The following is a 26,553-nucleotide window of genomic DNA, read 5'->3' on the forward strand; positions in this document are numbered from 1 at the left end:
GTTTAGCAGCTTTCTGGTGGTCCTGTCCTCTAATCACCAGCTCTAATTCGGCTGTATGGTCATACTGACCGGGGATGCTGAAAACCGCTCTGCGCGTCACAGGACCGAGGGGAGGGTCTGCCTGCGCGCTCCCGTGCATGCGTGTCCACCTCCCGTCTGCCATCAGATCCCACCCCGGTCTATTCGCTGACTCAGTGCCTTAAGCAGAATCACCGTTCACCTGAACAGAGCTACAGCATCCTCTGCGGAGAAATACATCAGCCATGGCCAAAACAGCAACCGGTAAGCGTGTTCAGACTGTTCAAAGCGATGCGCACGGATGGATTGATGGTCTTGTGTCAGATGCGTCCTTTCTGTGTAGAGCGCATATCGGCCCGGTATTGTCTACCGGCTGGTGGTCGTGCTTCTGTGTTGGCTCCACTCAGAAATGCTTTCTTTTGAATAATTTAAATTAAGGGAAATGAGATCTCTCACCTTGACATTTCTCCATCGACTGTCGGCCTATTGTCCCGGCACAAGAGTCTGGTCATGAAAGCAGGAATCTGGCCTTAAGAGCCAAGCATCCTCCGTCATTAGGTTCCTAAATATCGCCTTCATTTACCTCAATTATGTCATTGTGTAAGTCTTCATTTGCTTTGATCTCAAATTGTATAGCAGTGGATGATTAGGCACCATGAATGGCTCTAAACAGCTTTATTTACTACAACGCCGCACCTGCGGTTCATGCTACAGCGGCCCCAACATGCAGCATAATGCAGACGGACCCCACCCAAGATGCTGGGCTGCCGACCATTCAGCCCACAGCAAAGCTGAGAGGTCTTCATCAATCTGTTTTTTACATTACTTGGCTACAATCAAACCTGCACAGCTATAACTGCTTATTTTTAAACGTGTTTCTGAGCCCTAAACGTCACCTGAACGCGATTGTTTGATCGGTTCGTGCGCTTGGGATTGATCCCTTTATTCATGTCTGTAGCTTTCCGTGTTTCTTCCTTGCCAAGGTGCCTCACCAGCTGTGACAGATGTGCTGCTATTTATTACACGAAAACACTCGACTGGCATAAGAACAAATAATTTCTGACAAATAATTATGTGTAGGAGTCGGCACACTGAATATTATATTTATAGACAAGAACTAGATTGCAGCCTGCATTAGTCATCTCTACTGATGGACAATTATTGTTGTAGGCCAGGCATTTAGCATATTTGTTTTCATGGGTTTGTTTAGTCTCTGTATAAACATGTAAAACATTTATGGTGCCTTAGCATAAGCAACCGATTTGGTCCCTCTGAAACACAGTACACTGTGGGGCCTGTGCTTCATTGTGGTATGCGTGGTGGCAGAGATGTAGCGGAGGAGACAGGTGCATGGCAGGGTGGGAGGCAGGCCAGCCCTGCAGCAAGGGGCCGCTTCACACACTGGCCTTTGCAGCAGAAGGCTTAGCAGCACTGACAATCTGTAGTCCTATCTGAGCAGCTAGGTGGGCACTTTGTCAAAGGCAGGAAGAGCATGGGAATAAAACGACCAATTTTGCCCATGAGATTAAAAATAGTCCGCAAGGAAGTGGTGAAAACACACGTCAGGGGAGAGACTGATAAATACGAGAGCTTCTTAGTATTGTGATCATGACACAGGACAAACACCTGCGAGTTCAACAGGGAGCTGAATATCTCAACACACAGGCCTGTCTATCACTCATCTCATGCATATTGCAAGGGGGTATTTGACAAGGCACTCTGATTTCTTTTACTGAAGTGAGTCACGGATGTCTTACTACAACATCCAATAAAGGGATCTTTGCCTGATCACCCTCACAGTATACATTCATCCAATGAATTATTAAGCAACAGGGCACTTATGGACTTTCAGTACGTCATTAACACACAAGTCATCTGATGCTAATTGTTTTATTGAACTTTTTTCCCTCCCCTAACTCACAATATCATTGTTTGGAAGCTTTTCTTTTTAAATTTGTGACAGCGTTACATGGTAGCGATTAAACTGCAGCTGAGTATTAATTTGGCCTTTTCACTGTTTTCATGAGTAACATAGAGAGACTCACCAGGAAACTATGATGTGCTCATGATCCCACAGCATATAAAGAGAAGATGAAGGAGTTGTCTGTCCTCTCCCTCATCTGCTCCTGCTTCTACCCAGAGACACGCAACAAGCTTGTGAGTGAGTTTGAAGGTATGGATCAGCTCAAACGTTGGTTTTCTTTTGGATCAAACACCCACCCCACCCATGTTTTGTCTGCCCTGCCAATACAGACATTAGTAATAACTGATGAACTGATGCGTTGTGTTATTGGACATTGATTTTGTGGGTGTTCTCCTCATAATTGCCTGATTTACAGACATCGAGGTGAAGCCTATAAACAAGAGGGCCTCTGGCCAGGCGTTTGAGGTGATTCTCAAGCCTCTGTCTCCAGTGTCAGATGTAAGCCACAACTTCCCCTCAACCCCCAAGAGGGACATCTCCTTGGAGGACATTGAGAAGAAACTGGAGGCTGCTGAGGATCGAAGGAAGGTGAGTAATATACTTTTTTCAAATGGATTTGGGTGTTTGAAATGAAAACAAAACTCACACAATTTGGATTTTAAACCATTCAGATAATCAATAATAATCAGTTGGCTTACTATTGCTTGCTGTCTGTGTTTAGTATCAGGAGGCCCAGGTGCTGAGGGCTTTGGCAGAAAAGCGAGAGCATGAGAGAGACGTGTTGCTAAAGGCCATGGAAGAGAACAGCAACTTCAGCAAGATGGCTGAGGAGAAGCTCCAGATGAAGATGGAGCAGATCAAGGAGAATCGCGACGCCCATCTGGCAGCCATGATCGAGCGTCTACAGGAGAAGGTGAGAAGCGCAGAAATCTCGGCTGTTACGAAAGAAGCAGAAGGGTCCACGACGGCTTCTCATTCTCACGCTGTTGTTCTGGTGTTTTCAGGAGAGACATGCAGCTGTGGTGCGCAGGAACAAAGAGCTGAGGGAAGAGCTGACAGCATGAGCCTCACACAAGTCCTGACTTCATGGTCCATCGACGTCCCTCCATCCAGTCCCGTCCCCTCCGTTGCCCTGCCCTCACCCCCTTCTGAACAGACACCCAACCCTGGAGGCTGAGAGGTTCGAGGACCTCACCACCACATCACAACACACCACACCACCAGTACTCACCACTATCAGTATTATCAGTGGATACAAACATCAATAACACTCATCTTGAGAATGAATTTGTTGATTTAAGGGAAAATGTGAGAGTATGGTTATTATTTTGTAAATACTTTTTCTTAAAATCTATCTATCTATCTATCTATCTATCTATCTATCTATCTATCTATCTATCTATCTATCTATCTATCTATCTATCTATCTATCTATCTATCTATCTATCTATCTATGATGGTAGGTGAAGTACATGCAAAGATTGTACTGTACTGCACTGTATGATTTCAAACATTTTGTTTGTAATTGAGTATTGTTTCAGCTCTTGAAATTTGACTCTGCAACCATTTTCTTGTGAAAGCCCTCGGTGTTGTGAGTTGGCTGTAGACTGACATTTACAGTGTTTTCCTGATGATGTCATGATGATGATGATGTTTCTGTGTCTTTGTGAAGAATGACGGTTGGTGTACCTAGACCACAGACTCCTCGAGATATCAACGTATCCCATCTGTATCTTCCTCACGCACACCTGCTCTTTCTCATCACTTAACAATACGCCAAATCCACAGATTCATAACGTGTCCACTTCCTCTGAAATGAGCTTGATAATGAACTTGATAGGTGCTTTATTGTTATTATAAGAATGTCTTCGCCCAATGAGAGAAACTGTTTCTACACTTGCAGATTCCCACTTGCCCTGACAACTTTATTTCTCAACGAATCCACCATAAGATAAATCAGTAGCTCTGTTACGTGCACAGTATTTGGGGATTAATCTCTTGAATGTTATGACACCATACTGGTACCATGCATATCGTCTTGGACAGTGGAATGTGCTGTTGCCCCCACCTTGATATCAATAGTGTGAACATAACGTATGTCTGTGTGGGTGTGTGTGAACGCGAATTTACCACAAGGCATCACTAGCCTCTGCTCTCTTTATGGGATTAGATGGGGAATGGATGCAGGATGCTTTACATTCAGCACACTGAACTAGTCTCTTTTTAATATACAGTCCCACTGATATCTGCCTGCATCCTCTGCTGCTTGTGTTTCTCCCCTCATATATTTCTCTGTGAAAGCTTTGCTGAATAAAGGTTTGGGGTTCTGTGAACATGGCATGCACCATCCAATACTTTTCTGTGCTAAAAAGAGGAGGGAATATGTAAACTGCCAAATAAAAGAACAAGTTATCTACACATCCTGAGAATTACAGTCTTCCCCCAGTTGAGTTCTTCATTCATGTTTCTGTCTAATGTTAATTCGTCTGGGTTAATTGTATCCAGAATATACTCAGGTGTTCTCCTCGAGGGTTAGACAAACATATTACAAGCACAAAATGAATCCATGATCATCCGTCGTGTGTGCAAGACAAAGTTCCTCCAGTAGGTGGCAGTGTCATCTTTTTTTAAAAGCCGAAGAAACCAAGCAAGCGCAGCCTACACCAATCCAAAAGTAGGGCAAAAGTTCACAATAAATGCCAAATGCAAATATTGAGGAAATATTATAAGAAAGCCACAGATTTAATTTAGATAATATATATTTCTTTTTTTGTCGGGAATCATGAAAATTCGGACTTTAAGCACCAGCCTCATTTAGAGGGAGAAAGTTTTGTGTCGTTCATCAACACTCAGCAGACATAAAATGCAGACACTTGTGTATATTGTACTTTAAATTGACTGATGTTTCATTCCTCAAAGGAAGACAATCTACTTTATTCCTCATTAGCAGGATGTGGTTTAAGCCCTCAAGGGGAAAAAAAAACAGACAGCAACTGCCCCTCCTGGAAGCCAGAGGTGCTGCATGGATGGAGGATGAAACTGAGTCCGTAAAACAGTGCAGCCCTAAAAATCTGTGTCACTCAGGCTGGAGCAGAAACACCACAAAGCTGAACAGTGATTTATTAGTCCAGCTGTCTGTGTGTTGTTGTTACTTTTTAACCGCTTTCCTCCAAGGTCCCCATCCTGTTCACACTATTGTCTCCGTTTCAGACCAACCCAAGCTGGTGAGGTCAGGGCAACATTGTAAAGGATTTCCTCTGGCTCTTAATGATTTCCTGGGTATTCATAAGGGCAACAATGCTCTCAGATTTGGTTACTTACCTGGCACACAGTAAAGGAATTGCCTTTCAGTCAATAACCAGGCCCTAGCCATGATTAACTTCTATGGGACTGCAACAAAAATGCACCTGTGTGTAATGTCATTTGGGAGGATATAATCTTAATCACTTGGAGGGCAGTTAGTCTGCTAACCTATAGGTCTGAGTAGCGTGATTGTTGAAAAAAAAAAAGAAAAAAGCCATCTATTATACATTATGAACACATTCACCAGACCTACAGGAGCTAATGCAACAGAAACACTTCCGTTTAAATCCTTGTTTCATATTTTTAACTCAATTTATTTGTACAAAAATATCACAAATAGATACAAGAAGGCAAGTTTCAGATTCTCAAGAGTTTAGTTTTCTAACAATGACACATACAGAATGCATAATCATTTCCAGGAGTTCGGACACTACAGAAGCAGACCGAATGATGTAACTCTACATTATGTTAAATACACACATCCACGCTCGACAAATGTAGAAGTTTCGGTATGTGGTATACAAAATGTTAACTCTACATTTGTGCTTACAGTAAATCTATTCATGGCCCGTATGTCATATGTCAGTCCTCAACGTGGAAACAGTGCATGTTATCTAAATTAGTTCTCAATTTCAATGAATAACATATAATCATTTAAATTCCTTTTTTTAGAAGAGTAATGACAGATTGAGAGGAAATGACATCTTTCAGCAACTTCTCCCATTTATTCTTTATACTTAATAAAATAAAATCAGTTTACTTTGTTCCCCTGTGTTTCATTGCTATAAAGACAGATGAGGCAGGTTGCCCTGCCTAGTCTGTGGTGGAGGGCACAGCTCAGCTGTTGCCTTCAGTCCAGTTGTTAGCTTCAGAAGGCCCCAATCTCTGTACCCCAAGGCCTGTAAGGCTTTGACAGGGTGGAGGAGGGGCTCACTGTGCCGAGGACTGAAGGGGATACCAGAGGGAAGGCACCGAAGGAAAGGGGGAAGGCTGACAACGAGGAGAGGGATGAGAGGAGCGGTGGTGATAGCTTGGATGTTGGCACAGGAAGGCTGAGGGACAACGAGCTGTTGGGAGGTACCCTGAGGGACTCTGTGGGGGGCATGACACTGAGTCTGGATGTCCCAGATGCCTCAGTGGAGGAGGAGGAGGAGGAGGATGTAGAGGAAGACGAGGAGGAGGAGGGTGGGCTACTGTTGCTTCTGGATGCAGGTGTCCTGCCCTGGGGGTGTTGCAGGAGGAGGGGGTGGGGGAGATGGGCAGGGGCAGTCCCATAAGCAGAGCCCCAGGCTAAGTGTTCCAGTCCAGTGTGCACCTCCCTCTGAGAGGCGTAGTTGCTGAGGTGGGACACCAAACGTATACGGAGGGGGTCTGTGCTCTCCCGACCCTCTACGATGCTCAGGTAGCGTGCGGTCTCTGCCAGGCACTCCCTGAAGCCCAGGCTGCGGTAATCCTTAGCGAGAGCATGAGCTTCAAAGTAACCTGCCAGGAAAGGAAGCAGTGTAAGGAGGTTAGAAACGTGATTCACAGCAGATTTTGGCATTTTGAGAGTTATGAGAGTTAGAACATGAATTAATTTATTCATTATCCAAAGCCAAGAAGAGGGCGTGTTACCTTTGCCTCCAGACGCATGAAGCATCTTCAGATGGTCCACAGTCATTTGCAAAATTTCTGCCTTTTCCAATTTAGCTGATCCCTGTAAAGAAATAGAAAATAATTGTCACTTTTAATGATATTGATATTATCTAGTGTCCATCTAGGAAAACATCTGGGGCAAATTTGTCCATTTGGAAAGGAAGTATGACCAATTTACCTGCTTCTCAAAAGCACTTGGCACCAGTCTCCTCAACTCTGACAGGCTGTTGTTGATTCGGTCACGTCTCCGTTTCTCAATTATCTGTGAATGGGTAGAAACGTGATTTAGGTCACAGGTGGTTGCAGAACGATGGGGTCTATCAAGCAGAAGTGCGCGACTTGGCAGCAGAAATAATGAGCTTACTCACCCCTCTGCGCCTTTTTCTGGCTTGAACTTGGGTGGTGGTGGAGGGTGACATCGAGCCGTGGGAATCAAGTTGACTGAGTGGTAAAACAGCAATGGATTCATTTTAGTTGAAACAAAATGTTCTTCAGAGTTCATGCGTAAAGGCGAGAGGACGATTTAAAATACGCATGAAACAAATTGAGTGAATTAAAACAAGCATGCCTTATAAAATGATTATTTAAAAAAACAAAAACAAAAAACACACCCATTTTCGTCGCCACTATCCTTCTCCACCTCGACATTGTCATCCAGGTCGCTCTCGGATGAGCTGTAATTGTGGCTTCGCTTCATGTTGCCTCCCGGCTCGCAGTGAAAGCTCCAGCGGCGCAGTGACAGCAGCGGGTCTGAGCGACGGTCTGAACGTCAGATGTGCGTCTGCCGCGGCTACTTTCACACCACGGAGAGGGGGGCGTGCTCCCCCGCATCATGTGGGCGGTGCTTGAAAAAGACTTGAGCCTGTTAAAATCGAGCCGGCGTTGGAGTGACAGATGCTTACAAAATAATAATAATAATAATGATGATCGATGAAGGAGATCAGCTTCAATGAAAATGCTGCAACTCATTTCTGCACTAAATCAATGTTATCAATTAAAATGTTATATTAAAAGATTTTTAATGATGTCCTGTTGAGAGACCTTTTTCCTGTGCTTGACAGCTCAGACTGACTGGTGGACTCCTGGCCTCAGGTCCCTCACTTTCCCTGCTGAGACCCCATGAGAGACGGGCCCCATTTTAACCGGAGCCCTCTTCTTCTTTGGTGTTGTGGAGGACACACGGCCTATTACCAGAGTGTGTTGTTCATTGTCTGCTGTCAGCTGTGTGGCTCCACAACAACACCGATCAGCCGGGAGGCCCAACATTAGTCAGTGAGCGTTGCCAGGGTCTCCTAGAAAACGCCCCCCCCCCCCCCTCCCCCCCTCCTCCCAGTCACTGCAAACAGGTCAACTGCCTGGCACAGAGAGACCTTCCCAGGGAATCATTCATCCACTGTGGGTGAAAACAGTCATCCTCGCTCTGCTGTGTTGAGAAACAGAAATGTTTTTAGAAGCTCAAGCTACATGCAGCCATAGATGAATGTTTTTCTTTATGTGATGAGCATTAAAAAGACATAGAAACCTGTTTAGGCATAAGTGGCACGTCTAAGTGCCTCACTCTGGTTGGGGAGCAGGGGTGGTCTGCAGTAGGTGTGAAAATTTTGACCTCACTAATATGCTTGGGTCAGAGGGCAAACTATATAAAACACAGGAGCTTTCAATATTTATGTTCCACTGTGTAACTGATCCCTTCTGACTGTTTCTCTATGTATTACAGAGAAAAGACACGAGATACAGATATGTCTGCATTTCTATACACATGTGTATGTACAAATGTGAAGAAAACGTTAATGATATCTTGTATGCATACTAATGAAATGGTCATACGGTGGTGGAGAGCCGAATTTGTATTTACTTGAGTACGCTACTTCACGACAACTTGAGCTTTTCCATTTTAAGCTTTTCTATCCTCCACTATATTCATGTAAAGGCAAAGTTAAAATAAGATTTTACATAGAAAACATGTGATCATATAAAAAGTAAAGTGCTTTGCTATAGATTGTACGACCCAGCAACATACAAAGCAGTAAAAATTAGGTCTACTTTAAGCAACTACACCAGTGAAGGGCTTTTATTTTGAAGCAGGAATAATAAGGATCCAATGCTAGAATAATATATAGCTCCCAGAGGCCATTCTGGATTATGACGACTTGTGTTTTTGTATAGTTTGAGCCCATACTTCTGCATTAACTCTGCTTCTTTCACTAAAATTCAAATTCAGGATGTTTGCTTTTGCTTTCTTAGTGTGGTATTATCTGAATACTTCTTCCAACAGTACCATTATATAAACAGACATATAAAATACCATAAAGCCATTCATGTAAAACCAGCAGTCAAATGTCAGACTTTTCGCTGAAGGTCTGGGAAACGACAACACTTAGGGCTGGTATGATTCCTACATCAAGACATGTCTGGTAAGGCCATCAGCGGGAGCGTGACCCCCCTGCTGTCTTCCATTCCAGTACCTTGTAGAGCAGCAGCTGTTTCTCTGCTCTGTCCATCAGGTCAGTTGTTAACTTGATGCGTTAGGGGCTAGACAAGTGTGGATGAGAGCTTGATTCCAGGGAGCAACTGGAGGCCAACATGCTGTTCCCAGAATGTCAGAGGAGTTTCGGTGGTGACAGATACAATGTGCAAGCTTCGGTCATTCTTGTTGATGCGGTGAGTGTGGACGAGCCTTCACGCTATTCCTGACACACATGCATTGACCCGCCACCTCACCTCGCCTCCCTGTCAGCCCACGCTTTCACTAAAAACCATGTACCTTCACCCACTTCATGCATTTACTCCCACTTGGTCGGTTTACAGACCTTAACATGTCCATAATCTAGTGCTGAAAAAGCTCCTGAGGCCTGCATAACCCTTTTCCTGGACACTGTTTCTCATGCAGGCATGTTGACTGCAGACAGTTTGGTGCTTGTTGTGGGACAGATTCATATAGAGATCTTCAGCTAGGTCAGGGCAAACCAAACCACACATGGCCTTTCCATGACTCTCTGCTGATAGGCAGCTTGAGTAAACTTGAAATCGCTTCAGTATTGTTTATGGTGCTATTATGGTAATAGGCTCTACAGTGGCACCGGCGCTACAGGACAGGCCGAGTCATGTGGTCTCCATTAAGCCGACACAAACCACTCTCCTCACACCTGACTGTCAAGGTCCTTCACATTAGCTCTGACATTCCTGTGGTCCATTAAACATAATTATGATTTTTCCTCCAAAAAACCTTGACTTTTCACCTCTGGCATCACAACAGTTTCTCAGCCCCCTCTCTCCTGTTGACTTGTGATGATTTTGGATGTGCGTTCTGTGAAATTTCCCACTCTTTTCCAGCGTGTTTGGTTTGAGCTCCTCGGCCTGTGATTGCTATGTTTCTCTGAATGATCTTTACATTTAATAACCTGAAGAACATGCCAGTCTGCCTGTTGACCGTGGGTCTGACTTGGCACCGATTTGAAGAAACTACTCTCGAGCCAGTGCCAGGAAGCTAAGAGGTATAAGAAGGCATTTGTTTGAAACTGGCGTGTGCCCAGCTGCCTTCCTCAATCTTCCCTTAGGTTTCCCTTGGTGACTCTTTGTGTGCAAGAGTGCGGCCTGAGTGTGCGCTGGTGTGTCTGCGTGTGTTTATGTGTGTGTGACCGAGAGTGTGCAAGTGTGTTTAGGAGGTGCTGTTTCCCACAGCCCTGATCTAATTCCGTGGTAACTCAATCTCCGTGTGAGCGCTTCCCGGCGAGTGTTCTCCCACCCGTCGACAGTCTCTCCCTGGCTGGCTGAGTGGCTGAGTGTGTCTGACAGAGGCCGGCTCAGTCCCATTGGACCCCCCCCTCCCGCTCGTCCCCCGGCCTCCGTCCTGCCCACCCTCCCATCAGGATTGATTTACTATGTCAACCGTTGGGGCTGTCGGCAGCAGCGACGTTCACAGCCGTGCCTGCATCCTGTGTGCACACCATCCTGACATCTTATACCTGTCATTCAACAACTGCTGCACTGGAGTTTGCATTTGTGTGCATGTGTGTGTGTGCGTGTGTGTGTGTGTGTGTGTGTTGAGGGTGAGGGGGGAATTTCTCTGTGTGTGAGATCACGCCTTGTCCATGCTTTATTCAAATAGTGTGAAGGTGCATGTAAAAAGATAACTTTTGAGCTATGACATATTATGTAAGCCAGAGAAAATGCCACCCATGCTGCTCTTAAATAGCATGTCTGACGGAGGGAAATGTCTCCCAGACAACTTCCATACAACAATGTTATCCTATGGGCCACAGCTTCCTGCCTGTCCCCCCTGGTTCCAGCACCCAGGCGCTATATTGGGCAGGGACCAGACCAGGCCTGAGACCCATTCCTACTGTTTGATTGTAATACACCCGCCTTCTCATTCTTTGTTTTCCTGCCTTTGTTGGCATCCATTCTCCTCATGCTTTTTGGATAGGTAAAGGCAGGGAGGATATGTTGACTTCCTCATTTCTTTGTTTAGCTAGAGCTTTTTTAAAAATCTTTTTTTCTGAAGACAGCTCCTCAGGCTATAATACTGACAACTCAGCACTGGCTGCCAATTACAGGGTTTAGAGTCAATTACAGGCCTGAACCACATTTGGAAAAGATTCGGACAATACTTTGAACTCTGATACGGAATACCTTACAATGTGCTGGCTTGAGGAAAATGCAGATGAGTCACTCTTGAATGAATAAAAATGTATTTCATCAGTTCCTCCACAATGGCGCACACTCCTTCACAATGGCCCCTAACAATTATATTGTTCATAAGGTTTACTGGTGTGCTGCCCATTACCAGTTAACTTGTGCAGGTTCACAATAGAGGGAAGGCAGATCACAAGACTGGTTCCCAAATAAGCGCAACAGGAGACGGCACGTGATGTCCACTCAGAGAAAGGAGGACCACGGAGCAAGCTACTTTTATGGCCGCACATTGTGTTGCCACAGGAAAAACATTGTTTGCATATCAATGGAGAGTGTGTGTGTGTGTATGTGTGTGTGTGTGTGTGTGTGTGTGTGTGTGTGTGTGTGTGTGTGTGTGGCTCTAATTGAAATGTATCTCCTGGTTTACATCATGCAAAGAGAACCTAATGGCTCTATGCAATTATTAGTCAAGCTGCAGAAAACAATAATTCTCTCTGGCTTGTGTGTGTATGTGTGTGTGCACTACTGTACAAGACATGATTGATCACTGGCATGAGAAATCAGTCTTTTTTACAAGGTTTTGTCCTTTACGTCACCTCAAACGCTGAGGCCAACATTGTTTTTAGGAGGGCTTGTGTGAAGTTTTATATTTGTCTCATGCAATTTAGAAAGTGATTCTATCAACTGATATTTTTATACAGAACAGACAAACAGAAAAGAGTCAATTCATCGTGTGTCACAAGTTTATCAAAAAGAAATGCTGTTTCTTTTGGGGTTTTTTTTGCAAGCCGGCTCCTTTCCCAGTGGATGCTCTGTGCCAGCTGTCTGCGCTGCAGTAAAGCACTGCTTTCCCAAGCTCCGACCTGTGGGAAAATCTGTTGTGGCCAGTAATTGATTCCGCCCTGCCAGCCCCATTACTCTCCACTGCAGTCAAACTGCCAGTGATCTGCAGAAAGCCGGTTAGCACAGCCCCTTTACTCTTTCTTCCTCTCTCTCCCACTCACAAAAACACGCATCAGAATCGCACAAAGTCCAACTGTTTAATTTCATCCTTACTTCTATCTATCTCTATACATTATTTTACTGCATAATCCATTTTCTTTGTACAATTTTTCTGTCTTGTTCACCCCTTTTCCCCGTTTCTCACTTGTCCATACCAAGCTATTATGCCCTGGTAATTATGCCGAATGTCACCTTCAATGTCAACTGTTGCCTTTGGGCAGTTTTAATGAAAATCTTGTATGTCTGGCAATCTTCCATGGCAACACATGTTTCATTGTACAGCACTGTAAATGCATCACTGACCTTATCTTCTTCAAGTCTGAGCAGTTTTTGTTCAAAAAAGGACAACAGCACATCACACTTGTTATGTGCATCAACAACTTTCTATCATAATCGTATATCCATGTGAGTTAAAGCTGATTTGAACTGACAGGAAAGGTTAGAGGACCCTTGCCAGTTTACCTGCAAGATGTCAGTTATTAACGACCTAATGTCATCGTCTTGAAAGGGATGGATGTGTTGGTTATGTGGCCGCTGAGCTGCTCGCCAGAGCTCCCTCCGAGACGCCCCCCTCCCTCAAAGTTTGTCATGAAATATTGAGTGCAGTCATCTGCTGAGATGGTTGAGTTAATTGTCACAGCCTAACACTTACCACATGTCTAAATAAAGGTAAGTGCTCACCCCTTCAATTAATCTTAAATTAGGGGTTCTGCTCTGTGCCTGTGCTTTTGTGTCTCCCAGTCTCTGCTCAGCAGGTGGGCTACGGCGGGATTGTGTGTGTGTGTGTGTGTGTGTGTGTGTGTGTGTGTGTGTGTGTGTATGTGTGTGTATGTGTATGTGAGGTTATATGAGGATTATCAGGCTCTGAGGGGACACAGGGAAAGGAGAGAATCATGTTTTCTGACACGTATATTCACAACATGTCATGCTGTCCCACAATTTTCACTTCCTCTCACATTTATCAAATGGCAACACTTTGCACACAGCCTATATAAAAGCTGTAACAGAAAGGGACACGTTTTATACAGAAAATAATCATGCCATGTGAAATACAGAGGGACATGAGAAGCCAAGTGATTTATCAGGGATTCTCATGACTCTGGCTGGCTTTATATAACTACCAGCAGAGGGATGCACTTTCCCATGTTGTAAGAGGTCAGGAGGCCACCCTCTAAGCACTGTGGCAGTTGTTTTTCACCCAAGAATTCCAGCCCACTGTTGGGGGATCTAAGAGAGCATGAAAGAGGAGCAGAAAACTGTACAGTATGCATCACTTTAGCTCCTGTTGAACCCACCGCCCACTGCCCTCTGCGCCCGGTGCCTGTGCCCTCACAGGCAGCTCTCTCCCCGCACCCTCCCCGTATTGACAGAACAAGCAGTGTTTCTGTGAGGACCCCCCCCCTTCCCACTCTACAGCCCTGCTGTCGGTGTGCTGCAAACCAGAAGCCTGAGGCGCAGGGAGCGTGTGGGATGAAGGGATGAGAGAGAAGATCAAAGCAGGAAGCATGAAAAAGCTCAAAGCACACAAGCAAGAGGCACCTCTCTACCCCCTGCCACACACACGCAGAGTTGTGTTTCCCTCACTTCAGAGGACATTACATTGACTTGCATTCATTTCCTGGAGACTAACCATAACCATTACTTGCCTAACCCTGACCTTTACCCTAACCTTAACCCAAAGTTTAATGATTTGCATAATGGGGCCTTGCTTTTTGTCCCCATAAGGAAGGTGAGTCCCCACAATGTGACTGTGTGAAAGGATTTATGTCCCCACAATGTGAATAATACATGTAGGGACACGCACGCACACGCACACACACACTCTTCATCCTGGCCAGGCGGAACGATTGGCACCCATGCTGGCCTCTGGTTCCCCCTCATCCAGCAGCCGTGTAAAAAGGCAAAGAGGAGAGGGCACATCGCTCAGGTCGTGTGAGCCTCTCAGCAGATGGTTGCTGGGAACCAGAGCTGAAGTGATGCCTGTGATGCCACACACCCAATTCTGTCTGGTCCCTCTTCCTCATCAAAGTTGAACACATCTTTCTATCATTGTTTTTTATTTGGCATCTTCAGCTGTTTGTTTTCCAGAAGTGCAAAATTGTGCTTTACTGAATGGCTGTTTTATCGGCATTCTGAAGGCACATTTGTATTGCTAAAAAACTGGCGCAGCAAAAGAGATGACATAATTTAAAGGAGAACATCTAAAAAGAAAAATCATGACAGATGCTTGAACTTAAACACATTTTTGGGACAAGCCAGCAGTAGGGTTCCTAAAAATGACTAAATCATTTGTGGGGTTTGGCTGAAAAGCTAAACAGATTAAGGACATGTCTCAGCTACAGCACTGCTAAGGCTTTCAGATCCTGACATGGAAGAAATCTATCCCTTAACTTAGACAAAGGCTTAGCCGGAACAGAGAAGCTCAGAAGGAGGGAGTACAATAAAAACATACCCAAACAAGACGAGGAAGCGAAAAGACTGACATGATTTGGAAATAGGTTTGATTTGAATTAATTATACTCTGTGAAGCACCAAACCATCAACCAGATTCTCACAGTGTCAGCTCATTGGCTGCAGCAAAGTTCACTGTCAATGTGATCAGCTGTGACCGCGGTTTTACCTGCCGGCATATAAAGCCGTAGTTTAGGTTTATAACGAGCCCAGTCAGACTTGCGAACTCCCCCTTGGCCCTGAGGATCCTCTCTCCATTATTCATGAGTCCTCAGGTTGGACCCTGGGAACAAGCTGAGCGAGGCCCTGTGTCAATACGAAACACTGGCCGCCACAATGGGCTCTGCCTCCAACTACACTGTTGACAGACACCAACACAAAGGAGCTGAAAGGGGTCCCCCTCCGTTCTCACACACACTGAAGAATGAGTCAGTGTGCTGCCGCTCAGAGCTGTGTTTGTACAGTATATACAGCTTTTGTCCACGGCCACTGTTCTCCCATCAATGGGGGCTGAAGTGTTGATGAAAACCAGGAGGAAAGGACATCTCTGTGGCTGCCAGTGAGAGTTCATGTTCATTAGATGGGCTCTGCGCCTGCTGGATGGCACCTGTATGTACGCAGAAAAACCCCGGGTGACAGAACAACAAGTAATCGGCTTACTGGATGGGTAAACAACATTCCATGATCTTTGACTATCACATCATACACTGGCTGCCATTGCAGTGAACAAATAATAAATGCATTTGGACCATGAAATCAAATATTGCAACCATGTGACAGTCGCATTAAAGTCTTTCTTTATGGCACACATCGATTCCAGTTTCTCCAGTTTCATATTGACGGCTGATTTTGCATAATGAATCGAGCACAGATGTGCCGTGATAAAAGGGTGAATCCACCTCAAAAGGGTTGTCACCCAAGTTATACCCTTGCTCTGTGACAGTCTAATTAATATTAATAACCTAAGAAGTTGTTTTTGGGCGCCACAGTAACTCACCATGCACGCAAATGTTTTCTTGAGTGATGTCATTGTGGTGAACAGGATAAAAATGGGCTCTCGGGGGACATTTCACTGCACCCATATTCAGCATATTTATTATATAATCAAAAGAGCGTTGCTATTTCTGTTTGAACTATTTTCAGCTTATGACAGAACAAAAGGGCTCTTACATGGTGCCATCATCGACAAACCAGCTGCTTTTGAATTGTCTTCTGGACTCTGACAGAGCAGAACTGCATGCTCGCTTCAGGCTCATGTCCTGTGTACAGACATCATTTATCTACCGCATTAAGGTAGAGAATGCACTGTATGAAAGACAGCTTGTTTCTTGTTGCAGATATTTGCATCTTTTTCACCTTGTCTGTAGAATTTCAGGACTTTAACAACCATTTCAGTGACAAATCCGTTTCAAGTGATTATATAAAGCACCGTTTTGCTCCCAAAGAGTATTTGTTATTTTTAGACTCGGATGTGAAAGTATTGTGAGATGGGAAGCAGTCAGAGGAGGACGAATCCATTTGAATCCACCGGGAGGTGTGTCACAGGGCACTCATCTGATCTGAATCTGTTTTGCTCTGAGTATCTCCAATCATTTCTGTCTGTGCACTCTCTCCACTTTGCTCTCCATGAGACTTTCACAGAGAGGATTTAGATTAACAAATTAATACATAAATATAATGAAAGTCATCTATTGGTGGAGTCTGTACTTGTTGACCCCTTGTTCAGGACATGTCTTATTATACAAAAGCCCCAAACTTGATCAGGATAGTCACTCAAACAGAAGAACAAGAAGATAACTTTTAATTTTGTGTTTGTTTATTTCTCCTTTTATAGGCTAGTTTAGGTTGTTTTTACTTCAAAATGCCAAATATAGGGCCTACTGTAATGTACTACTGAAACCACTGGGAGGCAGTACACTGCAGTCTGACATTTAGACACAAATCCACTGACAAGTGATTGCTTTCTGCTATAGTATTGTAATACAGTGTTAGTAGGTCAACACTATCAATCAGAACACTTAACTTATCTTTTGCAAGTCTTAAATGCCAATCTAATTGTAAATACATTGTACACAATCTGATAAAACTGAAATATATAGATAAGGAATGAACATAAACACAAATGTCTAACTTTAATTTGGAGATCTAGTCAACACTTACCGTACAAACCACTAAAAATGCTCAGTTATGAACAGAACCTCGAGGAAAATGATATTTGCTTTTCACAGGCGCCATCTTATGGTCAACCGCAGTATTACGCCCACTCAGAGTTGGACATCCTGTTGGCACACAGTGAAGTCATCAGTGAAATCTGAGTACGTTATAGACGGAGATACAAGAATTGAATTCTTTTGACATACAAAGGCAACATCTTTCAAGTCTTTTCATACATAGATATCTCATATTTAGCTCCCTAAATATAGAAGAGAAGACAAGCAAAAGCATGTACATGCATAAGTCCAGAGTTATTTCTAATTCTTTATTTGATAACTATTTCTACTATTATTGGTAAATATGGGTTTTGAAATTGTTTTTATCCTACCTTATTTATTTGACCTATTTTCTATTAATGTGAATGATGCTTTCGTGTATCGGGCTGCAGAAAATGTTAGTTGCTGTTTCTCTGCACCTTTCCTCCTGCTGCACACTAAATCCTATTAGACCAAATGACTGCAGCACTCTGCACCTCCCCAATGAACGCTGAAGTCAGCAGACTCGGGCTAAACTCCCATTTCGCTCGGATCAAACACACCATCTGAATTTGATTTTAAAGACACGCCCCCTTTAAAAAAAGGAAACCCGCTCGTTTCCATGGCAACGCCAGCACCTGCTCTTGATTGGCAGGCCTGAATTAAGCACGTGGTCGAGCAGCCTTCAAATATGTCATTCTGCCTGAGCGTCAGTCCCTCTCCGCGCTTCAGACGCTGAATCAAGAGACTGAACATCTTGTGTTTGTGTAGCAGACTGAGCTTCATCTCCACCATCATGGTCGAGCAGTTTGTTGGGACCTGGACTCTGACTGCCAGCGAGAACTTTGATGAATACATGAAGGCCCTCGGTAAGATTAATTCTATTAATTACAGGTGTAATTTAAGGGTGGGAGCTCAGCCAAACTGCGTCCTCTTTGTGTTGCAGGTGTGGGCTTCGCCACTCGGCAAATGGGCAACATGGCAAAGCCCAACCTTGTGATCAGCGTGGACAATGCTGGACTCATTTCAATGAAGTCCGAGAGCACCTTCAAGACCACTGAGATCACGTTCAAGGTGAATGAAGAATTCGATGAGACGACAGCAGACGGCCGAAAGACCAAGGTGGGTCATCCTTTTGTCTTAATAGACCTAAACCTTTTGCTCCTGACTGCTCAGCATATTTCTTCTTCTTTTTTTTTTTTTTCATGTATTTTCAGACCATCATCACTTTTGAGAATGGCAAACTTCTGCAAACACAGTCTTGGGATGGAAAGAAAACGACGCTGGAACGAGAGATCCAAGATGGAAAGTTAACAGCTGTGAGTAATTGAGCAGCATTGAAGTTTGTGGATGGTGTTTTCATATGACTTTCTATTAAGAAAAAGCTTATATTCTTGGGCTATAATGAAAGGGAATGCAAGGTTTCTAACATTTGAACTTTCTCTCAACAGAAATGCATCATGGATGACGTTGTGGCATTAAGGACCTATGAGAAAGCGGTTTAATTCCTCCTGTTAGCCTGGACCTCTGTTCATTTACCAATACACTAAATGCACTGAGCTATTGCCAAATATGCCAATAAAGTCTGAACTGTGACACTTCAGTCTGTGTGTAACTCGCTGTGTTCCTTGTTGGGTGCACATATTTTGTGTGGGTTCACGTTTTGATTTGCATGCTTTGTCCTTCCTTCAATGAACCACTTCTTCCTCAGGAATTGTTAGATGCTAGCATGCACTTGCTGGGGTAGCTGTTGCACTTTCCTCACACGAAACTCAATTTAAATTGGGGATCGTTTGGCTTTTAATGTTGTCAAAGCCAAACTAATCTGCTGAAGTTGACAAGAACTTTTGTCTCAGCAAAAAAACCACTAACCTTTGTTTTCAGCTGTGATCTTGGCTCAGTTTTCAATTCCTCTTAATACTCCATAGAGGCATGTTTGAGGCCAGTTGCCAAGTTTAAAACCTAGCAAGTCACTCTATCAATCTTTTAAGCTGCCAGACATGGGGCTTTACAGAAAGCTTTTGTTCCAACAAGGACAAGCAACATGTCCTAATAACACTGCAGCCCTCTTATGAGGATGTGGGTGAATTGGTTGGGGGAGTTGGGGTGAGAAGGCCAAATCCCTGCTTGGGGTTAGAGCAGTGACCTCATTTGTGCAAGGTCTCTCGTCTTGGATGTAAAGTTCAAGCAAGTGCACATAATTTGTTTTAATTAGGGTTCTTTGGGGCACTAGGTTGAGGCCCAAATTCTCCAAAAGCTTTCCAGGATTTAGTGAATGATTGTGACCCTGGGTGGTGCTCAGGCAACAATGAGCACTGATTGATGAAAAGCTGATTCATTGTCTTGAGTGCCACATTACATAAGACCATGCCACATGCACACACATGGTATTAGGCACTTTACATATGTCTTGGCAGCATAATTATGACCATGAAAAAGCAGTCATGTAAAGTCCTTATGTTCAGATAACAACCTACAGTTCTCCCAAACTCATTTTAGATTTCTGAATACCCCATTGTTAAGGATTAAGCTTACTTGGGGTTGTGTGTGAGTGCAGGATTTAGGAAGCAGACGTCCTTTGAAACGATTTTTATCCCTTTAAACACAATTGCACCATGAGCTGGTGAGTTCTTAGAAATTATACTAGTTCGACCTCGCTGCTTTATTAAAAGGACCCAGTAGCCACGTGCAAATAAATATTGTCTTGCTGCTTAATATTTATTTTCTTAAAAGTAAATCTAGTGATTATAATTAATAATTTAATCTTAAACATAACAAAATGCCTCAAATGTTATCAGGACCAAAAGTGATGTCTCAAACTGACTGACTAGCAGCCAATAGAGATGCAACTGGCAAATGTTTGCAGCAATTAATGAAATATGTTCTCAAAAAATCAAATCAAATCAAATTAAATCAAATCAAATCAAATCAAATCAAATCAAATCAAATCAAATCAAATCAAATCAAATCAAATCACTCAAGCATTAATTCATGCTTTTGTTGGAGTTGTTGGAGGTGGCCCCATTCAAACAAGCCAAAAAGTAACATTTTGGTGCATTTTGCTGCAACACAATTCATTTGAAATACTGTCAACTTGAAGACCCCAAATGTCAGCTCCTATTTGGGAGAAATGCTTCCCCCCTGTGGCTCATTCTTGTAATAGCAGACAATGATTGGCCAGTACCACTGTATACTTGTAAAGGGGATGGGGGAGTCACATTTAGTCGTGAAATGGATAACAGTTTTGAGAGAATTTGTCGGTTTATATTGAAATAAATGTTTAATCGTTTTAAGTCGACATAATTTTCAAAGGTTATGTTTTATGCGGCATAATGTCACTGCAGTTATCTCGTCTTCGATTTCCAAATGCAATGATCCGGAATGACGTCGTACGTGACGCGCCGCCATCATCAAACATGGCTGACAAAGATAACACAAACATGGAAGTCGATAAGGAAAAGAATAAACCCTTTGCTGACAAAGTTAAGTCACTCGTTGACGATGTTACCCAAAGAATAGGCAACCAGAACAATGTCGAAGGCAAGAAGGACGCCGGTGAAAGTCGCGCCACAACGGAATACTGCGAACGGCTGCAGGCGTGGATGTGGCAGTACTACACTGGATATGTGAACTGGCAGAGCTGGCTGGCAGCGTCAGCCATGTCCTACCCTTATTATTTACATTCAGCAAGTGGGACGTCGACGGCTCATCTTGATATTAACTCCCAGAACTGGTATAGTAACGGTGCTTTTGGTCTTCCGTTGTCGCCTTATCCACCTGCCGCCACCTCCACGAGCAGCAGGGCAGGTGAGGCAGCTGGTGGGGCTGCAGTGTCCGCCCAGCCGCAGCAACTGCCGCAGGAGAACGGAAATGCTCAGAGACCAGGTAAAAACTGCTGCCTTTGCCTTGGCAGGTTTTCAAAATGTAAGGTTACGGACAACAGGTTGAATGTTTAACGCATATGAAGGTATGTGCTGTAGTCCAGAGTACTTCCACAGGTTAACAAGTTGACTGCAATGACCCGCGACTCATTTCTGCAGGCTGCAGGACAAATGATATGCCTAACTTGTAAATTAAGCATATGGGTTACAGGTTAATATTTTTGTGTCATAAACCATACCAAACAGAATTTGAGGATAATTGTATCTAAGGATGGTTTGACAGCAAACTTGAGAATTCAGTAATGGACTTAATAAGAGTTTGTGAACGACAACAGTGGCTGTCTAAAGAGATGTGATTGGATCACTGGTGGCAGATCACATGGAGTACATCCATGCAGACTGGTTCCAAAATCCTGTGGAAAAATCTCCCTGGAAGAGTGGGGAATGGTTTTAGAATGACATCAACAACCACATATGGCTTGTAATGTTTGGGTGTGCTGCGATATAATGGGTTTTGATTTGCTTTGTTGCTGCTTTTCACCAGGTCGGGAGTATAGCATCCCCTCACCTCTCCAAAGACTCCTGGCTGAGATGGTGGATTTCTTCATATTGTTTTTCATCAAAGCAACCATAATCATCAGTATCATGCACCTGAGTGGAATCAAGTGAGTTTGTTTCATTTCTCCATATAGTGCTGGTAAAATGATGATTAGGCCTGTATTTATTCATCAGCTTTGGATTAATATCAGAAATTAATTTTACTTTCCCTTCAGGGATGTTTCCAAGTTCGCCATGCATTTCATTGTGGAGGAGATAGATGAGGACACATCGATGGAGGAGCTACAGAAAATGATGCTCGTCGCACTTGTGTATCGGATATTAGTGTGTTTTTATGAGGTGAGTTTTCTGCATACTCTGTTTCCCAAATGTGGTCGCAACTGTTCCTCTGTAAATTTTGTGAACGCCTGCATGCAGTTAAGTGACCGCTCCTTTAACGTTCTCCCTTCAGATCGTGTGCATTTGGGGAGCAGGAGGAGCCACTCCAGGGAAGTTTCTCATTGGACTCAGAGTTGTTACATGCGACTCATCGATCCTGGTTCAGCCGAACAGGGTGCTTGTGGTGCCAGCAACTAATGTCTCTCTGTCTGCGTGAGTAGTTCATGTTAAAGGCTGTTTTCAGCAGTTTCATGACGACTGTGACCCAGTTTGTCCTTCATTGTAATCACTTTCTCTGTCTACCTCTACAGATCAACCGTCCGAGCCTTGAATAAGAACTTTTCAATTGCCTTCTTTTTCCCGGCCTTCATCACACTTCTGTTCTTCCAGCACAACAGGACTGTGTACGATATGGTAGCTGGTACAATCGTTGTGAAGCGCTCCAGGATCAGGTGACGCAGGAGCCTAGAAGATAGTCTTACACTTTTGCTGAACAGGCACTGTGTGGTATTTTTTTTTCCTTTTTAAATGCCTGCACAACTCGGACATTGTCCTTTCAAGGTATCGTCAGAACATGCAGGAGCATTAAGATGGTTGCAGAGTTTGAAACTCATCAGTGTGAACAATTTCAGTTCTCTATAACTGGGGTCTGGTTTGTCCCAGACACTGACTGTTTTTCTGCATGTATGTCTACATGCTGTGTTCACAATCTGTTCCTGTGCCAATTTGATGTCTCCTTCTGATGCAAGGGATGATGAAATGATGGTATATGCTACATCTTTCGTTAACACAAGATTCGCCTCATTCTTCCTGATTAAGGGCAAATGTTTCCTATCACTCAGTGTTTAAGTCACTGGTCACGCATTCATGAGATTATACCTTTAGTATTGTTTTGTATTAAATTTGTCTTGAGTTTTATGCTCAGGCTTTTGAATTGTTGACCTTCATCAGTGCAGGATCGGTGCACCATGCTCAGCTTTTAGATGCTGAAACACTTTGGTTCTAAGGCACATTTAAATGTATTGAAAGGAAACTGAAATCTGACCACGATCGCTCTTCCTTTACTCTGACCTCAGCATGTGTGTGACTGAAAAGTTAAAGGTCCAATGTGTAGGGTTTAAGGGGTTCTATCGGCAGAAATGGAAAATAGTATTCATGGTTATGTTTTTAATACTGTATAATCACCTGAAAATAAGAATTATTGTTTTCGTTTAGAGTGAGCTCTTTATATCTACAGAGAACGGGCCCTCTTCCACGCCGTCTGGCATATTGCACCGCCATGTTTCTACAGTAGCTCTGAACGGACAAACCAAACACTCTTAGAGAGGACCTTTTACGTTTTTTTGCGGCCACTGTAGGCGAGGGTGAGGCGACAAGTATTCAGTTTGTTGCCATCTGCAACCTCATCACTAGATGCCACTACACACTGGACCTTTAATGTATTACACATTTTATATGATTAACTGTTTTTTGCATTTAAAAAGATTAAATGAAACCACTCATTCCCTGCATGTTGGACATGTCTGTCTTCTAGCAGTCTGCCTGCTATTTGATAATTCCCACACTGTTTGATACCAATTAAGTGGCCTCATTATGTTTCTGAACTTAATCTGCATTGGCTTGTTAACACGCCGTCATATTTGCCTTGTGTAATGGTTGCATGTGTCGGTTTGTGTTGTGACAATTGTTTTATTTTTGTATGTCAAGGGTTAATTAGGGAGAATTTCACATACCCTAAAAAGTACACCATTTAGAGAGAGACAGACTGGTGATGAAAGAAAAACCTGATGAGCAGAGACACATAATACATGCAGATGCCTCTACAGGGCACGGGGAGTCACTGAATAGTTAGGAAAAAGAAATTGTGAATCATAACCTGTGGCCTTCACCGTCACCAATTCTCAAAGGTTGTGGGAGATTTTGGATCGACTTTTTAGACAATGCTCTCCACCATGACAGAACACCAAATAAGCAAATCTATTTTTGAGAAGTCTCCATCAGAATTTATGCAAAGGTGCATTGAAACTGCTCTGGACACTAATGGTCCATCTAATGGTGGTTTTTCCTTCTGGTACGCCCCATTATTCGGCACTTTGTGGCCACGTTTTAAGACTTTTGTCCAAATTGCTCTAAAAAAAATTTTTATTTTATAGCACTGGGTATTATTATGTATGTGCAGTATTCATTGAATTGACATCTCAGACATTTACCACATTATGAGAGATGATTGATGAAGCAGTTTGTGGTAACTCATTGAATGATTTTCTAAGACACAGTATTTCCTGCTAGGAAATTGTACTTCCAAAATAAAACGTGTAAACATATTTCAGTGTAATTTCTTTAAGAAAAGATTCATAAGTAGGTGTTTTTCCAGTTAAATATGTCATAATAAACAAACCTTGCAACATAATCACTGCACCTTATAAATACAGTAATTTCTAATGTATTATTTGTCATAAAATGAAATTATGGACAGCTGGGATAGGCTCCAGCCCCCCCGCAACCCCGAAAGGGATAAGCGGTATAGAAAATGGATGGCTGGATGGATGAAATTATGGTACATGACTGATCAGTGATCATGTTCTCGTTTACAGGAGTTTGGCTCCACCTAGTGTACATTCATTGCTCATACACATCACTCTGCCTGGGCTAATGCATCACAGCACATGTAGACAATATTTTGAACAAATATCTGTCTGTGTGATGATGATGAATGAATCATTCTCTACTAAACTGAGGGGAATCAACTTCAAGACATTTCTCCCATTCTTTGAGCTGTCTGGCATGTACATATACCTGGAGGAGGCTGTCGAAGCTCCAATTGTTGGCAGGTGCTGACGTGGTGATTGTGTTAGGCCCACTAAGTGGCAGCTTCAGCTGACAGCCGCAGATGGTCCTCCCAGATTACAGAGCAAACCCCCCTCCACATGCTGCTGCCATGCACCGTGCCATTACTGTAGGCAATGGAATAATATAACTCTTAGTCGTGAAGGGCTGTGCTGAGGAGCAGAAAAGTGTGGGCAGACACTACCCACCAACATTACTGCACTGTATACTGATGACTGAGTGCAGCTCTATTTGGAGTTGAGGCATGTTTGTAATCTATTTTTGTATCGACATGCTCTGGCTCGCATCCACAGAGAATGTGCAGGAGGAAGATTTTTAGAAAAGCTCAAGCGAACACTTATTACAACAATTTATAACAGACTTTTGTGTGAGACGACTTCATGTTTAATAGATCTCAAAGCCCTCACAGTAGATAATTAACAAATAGCCATCAGTTCTAAAAACACCAATTACAATAATAATCCTCCTTGTGTCTGTAAACAGGAATCTGGAAAGACTGGAAAGATACAAGTAAGGTCCATTTGAGCTATCCATCAAATGGCTTACTTTGTTCTTTGTTTAAGTCTAAATTACCGGAGAGGAAGAAGTTGAATTCAGATGTTAAGCAGTGAGAGCAAGTGAGTGTATCCTCACTGTAATTGCACAAAAACATTGGTTCCTTGCTGCCACATGGCGTGCCATACGGTATTGAGTTGGTGAGATGTCCAGCCTGAGTTCCTGCCACCCTTTCTGGCTCTTTTATCAAGGGAGTCATCTACAGGCAGCATGGAGGGCTCACAGCTTTCTCTGACAGCCATGTGTCTGTGTGTGAACAGAGCCATGTACGGGGCAGAGGGACAAGGTAAACAATCTGGGCTCAGCTGGACTAAAATATTCTGTGTGAATGATACGATTTGTGTCCTTAAAGTCGTTATCCCTTCACTGGAAGCTCCAAAATGGCAGCTGGCCGCTGCTCCTCACGCACACGGCAGCAGGCTCCAGGTGTTTTGAAGTCGTGGAAAGGTGCTGTGGACTGAAATGCTGCTCAGTGTTGTTGTTGTTGTTGTGTGTCTTTGCTTGTTGGTATTCCTCTCAAGAGGAGTCAGTAATTACAGGCTGGCTGGGTTCTGCCAGAGTGGAGAGGGCTGTTGATGAAGAGGAGACCTGTTGACTGGGGAGGGGTACAGAGGCCTGCTCTAACACTACAGACGCCATAGGGGATGAGGGACACACAGGCTCATAGAAGTACAAACATTCTGAATTTTTGTCATTATTTTGAGGACTTTTAGGGGTAATAATGCTGTTAACATACACACAGAGAATATTAAGTGATCTGAGATCAGTGTTGAACTTTGACTTAAGGGTGGTACATTAAGGTTCGGTGGTAACAATGTCGTCTCACAGCTAGAGGGTACCCGGTTCGAATCTCGCTGTGGGTGCTGCCTTTGGTGACTGCTGCTCGAGGAAAAATAAGGGGCCTTTCTGTGTGGAGTTTGCATGTTCTCCCTGTGTTCACCTGGGATATCCTCCATTAAAAAAAATAAAAAATTACCCCCACCTGACCAATGGTGACGAAAAGGAACTGGTCCCCGGGTGCTGGTCGACCGACAGCCCACTGCTCCTGGTCAAATAGCGGGATGGAATTTCACATATGCATGACGTGTACAGTTTTCTCCTCAACTGCATGTTGTGTGTAAAAAATGTGACGAATAAAGGAAATTCTTGTTATTACTATTAATAAGGGACTGCAAAG

General features: G+C 43.5%; 4 protein-coding genes across 4 annotated transcripts; 3 read left to right on the forward strand and 1 right to left on the reverse strand.

Annotated features, from left to right (window-relative positions):
- The first annotated feature begins 119 nt into the window (after positions 1-119).
- Positions 120-4,371, forward strand: stmn2a (stathmin 2a). The gene is made up of 5 exons (XM_070966390.1): positions 120-282; positions 2,096-2,191; positions 2,358-2,530; positions 2,664-2,855; positions 2,947-4,371. Exons 1-5 carry the CDS (start codon positions 264-266, stop codon positions 3,004-3,006), a joined length of 540 nt encoding a protein of 179 aa, XP_070822491.1. The 5' UTR covers positions 120-263; the 3' UTR covers positions 3,007-4,371.
- A 1,164-nt stretch (positions 4,372-5,535) lies between these two features.
- Positions 5,536-8,042, reverse strand: LOC139333793 (hairy/enhancer-of-split related with YRPW motif protein 1-like). Its single transcript, XM_070966443.1, has 5 exons — positions 7,492-8,042; positions 7,249-7,321; positions 7,059-7,142; positions 6,860-6,941; positions 5,536-6,727 (listed from the first exon to the last, which is right to left on the reverse strand). The coding sequence occupies exons 1-5, from the start codon at positions 7,575-7,577 to the stop codon at positions 6,114-6,116; spliced, it is 939 nt and encodes a 312-aa protein (XP_070822544.1). The 5' UTR covers positions 7,578-8,042; the 3' UTR covers positions 5,536-6,113.
- Positions 8,043-17,857: 9,815 nt separating this feature from the next.
- On the forward strand, positions 17,858-18,760 carry fabp4b (fatty acid binding protein 4b). Its single transcript, XM_070965989.1, has 4 exons — positions 17,858-18,026; positions 18,104-18,279; positions 18,375-18,476; positions 18,609-18,760. The coding sequence occupies exons 1-4, from the start codon at positions 17,954-17,956 to the stop codon at positions 18,660-18,662; spliced, it is 405 nt and encodes a 134-aa protein (XP_070822090.1). The 5' UTR covers positions 17,858-17,953; the 3' UTR covers positions 18,663-18,760.
- A 1,778-nt stretch (positions 18,761-20,538) lies between these two features.
- LOC139334503 (protein FAM8A1-like) lies at positions 20,539-24,382 on the forward strand. Its single transcript, XM_070967417.1, is given in 6 exon segments — positions 20,539-20,556; positions 20,559-21,042; positions 21,583-21,703; positions 21,812-21,935; positions 22,048-22,187; positions 22,286-24,382. Coding segments are annotated over 6 exon segments (1,032 nt in total). The 3' UTR covers positions 22,431-24,382.
- The last annotated feature ends 2,171 nt before the right edge of the window (positions 24,383-26,553 follow it).

Source organism: Chaetodon trifascialis, chromosome 7 (genome assembly GCF_039877785.1).
Source record: "Chaetodon trifascialis isolate fChaTrf1 chromosome 7, fChaTrf1.hap1, whole genome shotgun sequence".
NCBI classification, from domain to species: domain Eukaryota; kingdom Metazoa; phylum Chordata; class Actinopteri; order Chaetodontiformes; family Chaetodontidae; genus Chaetodon; species Chaetodon trifascialis.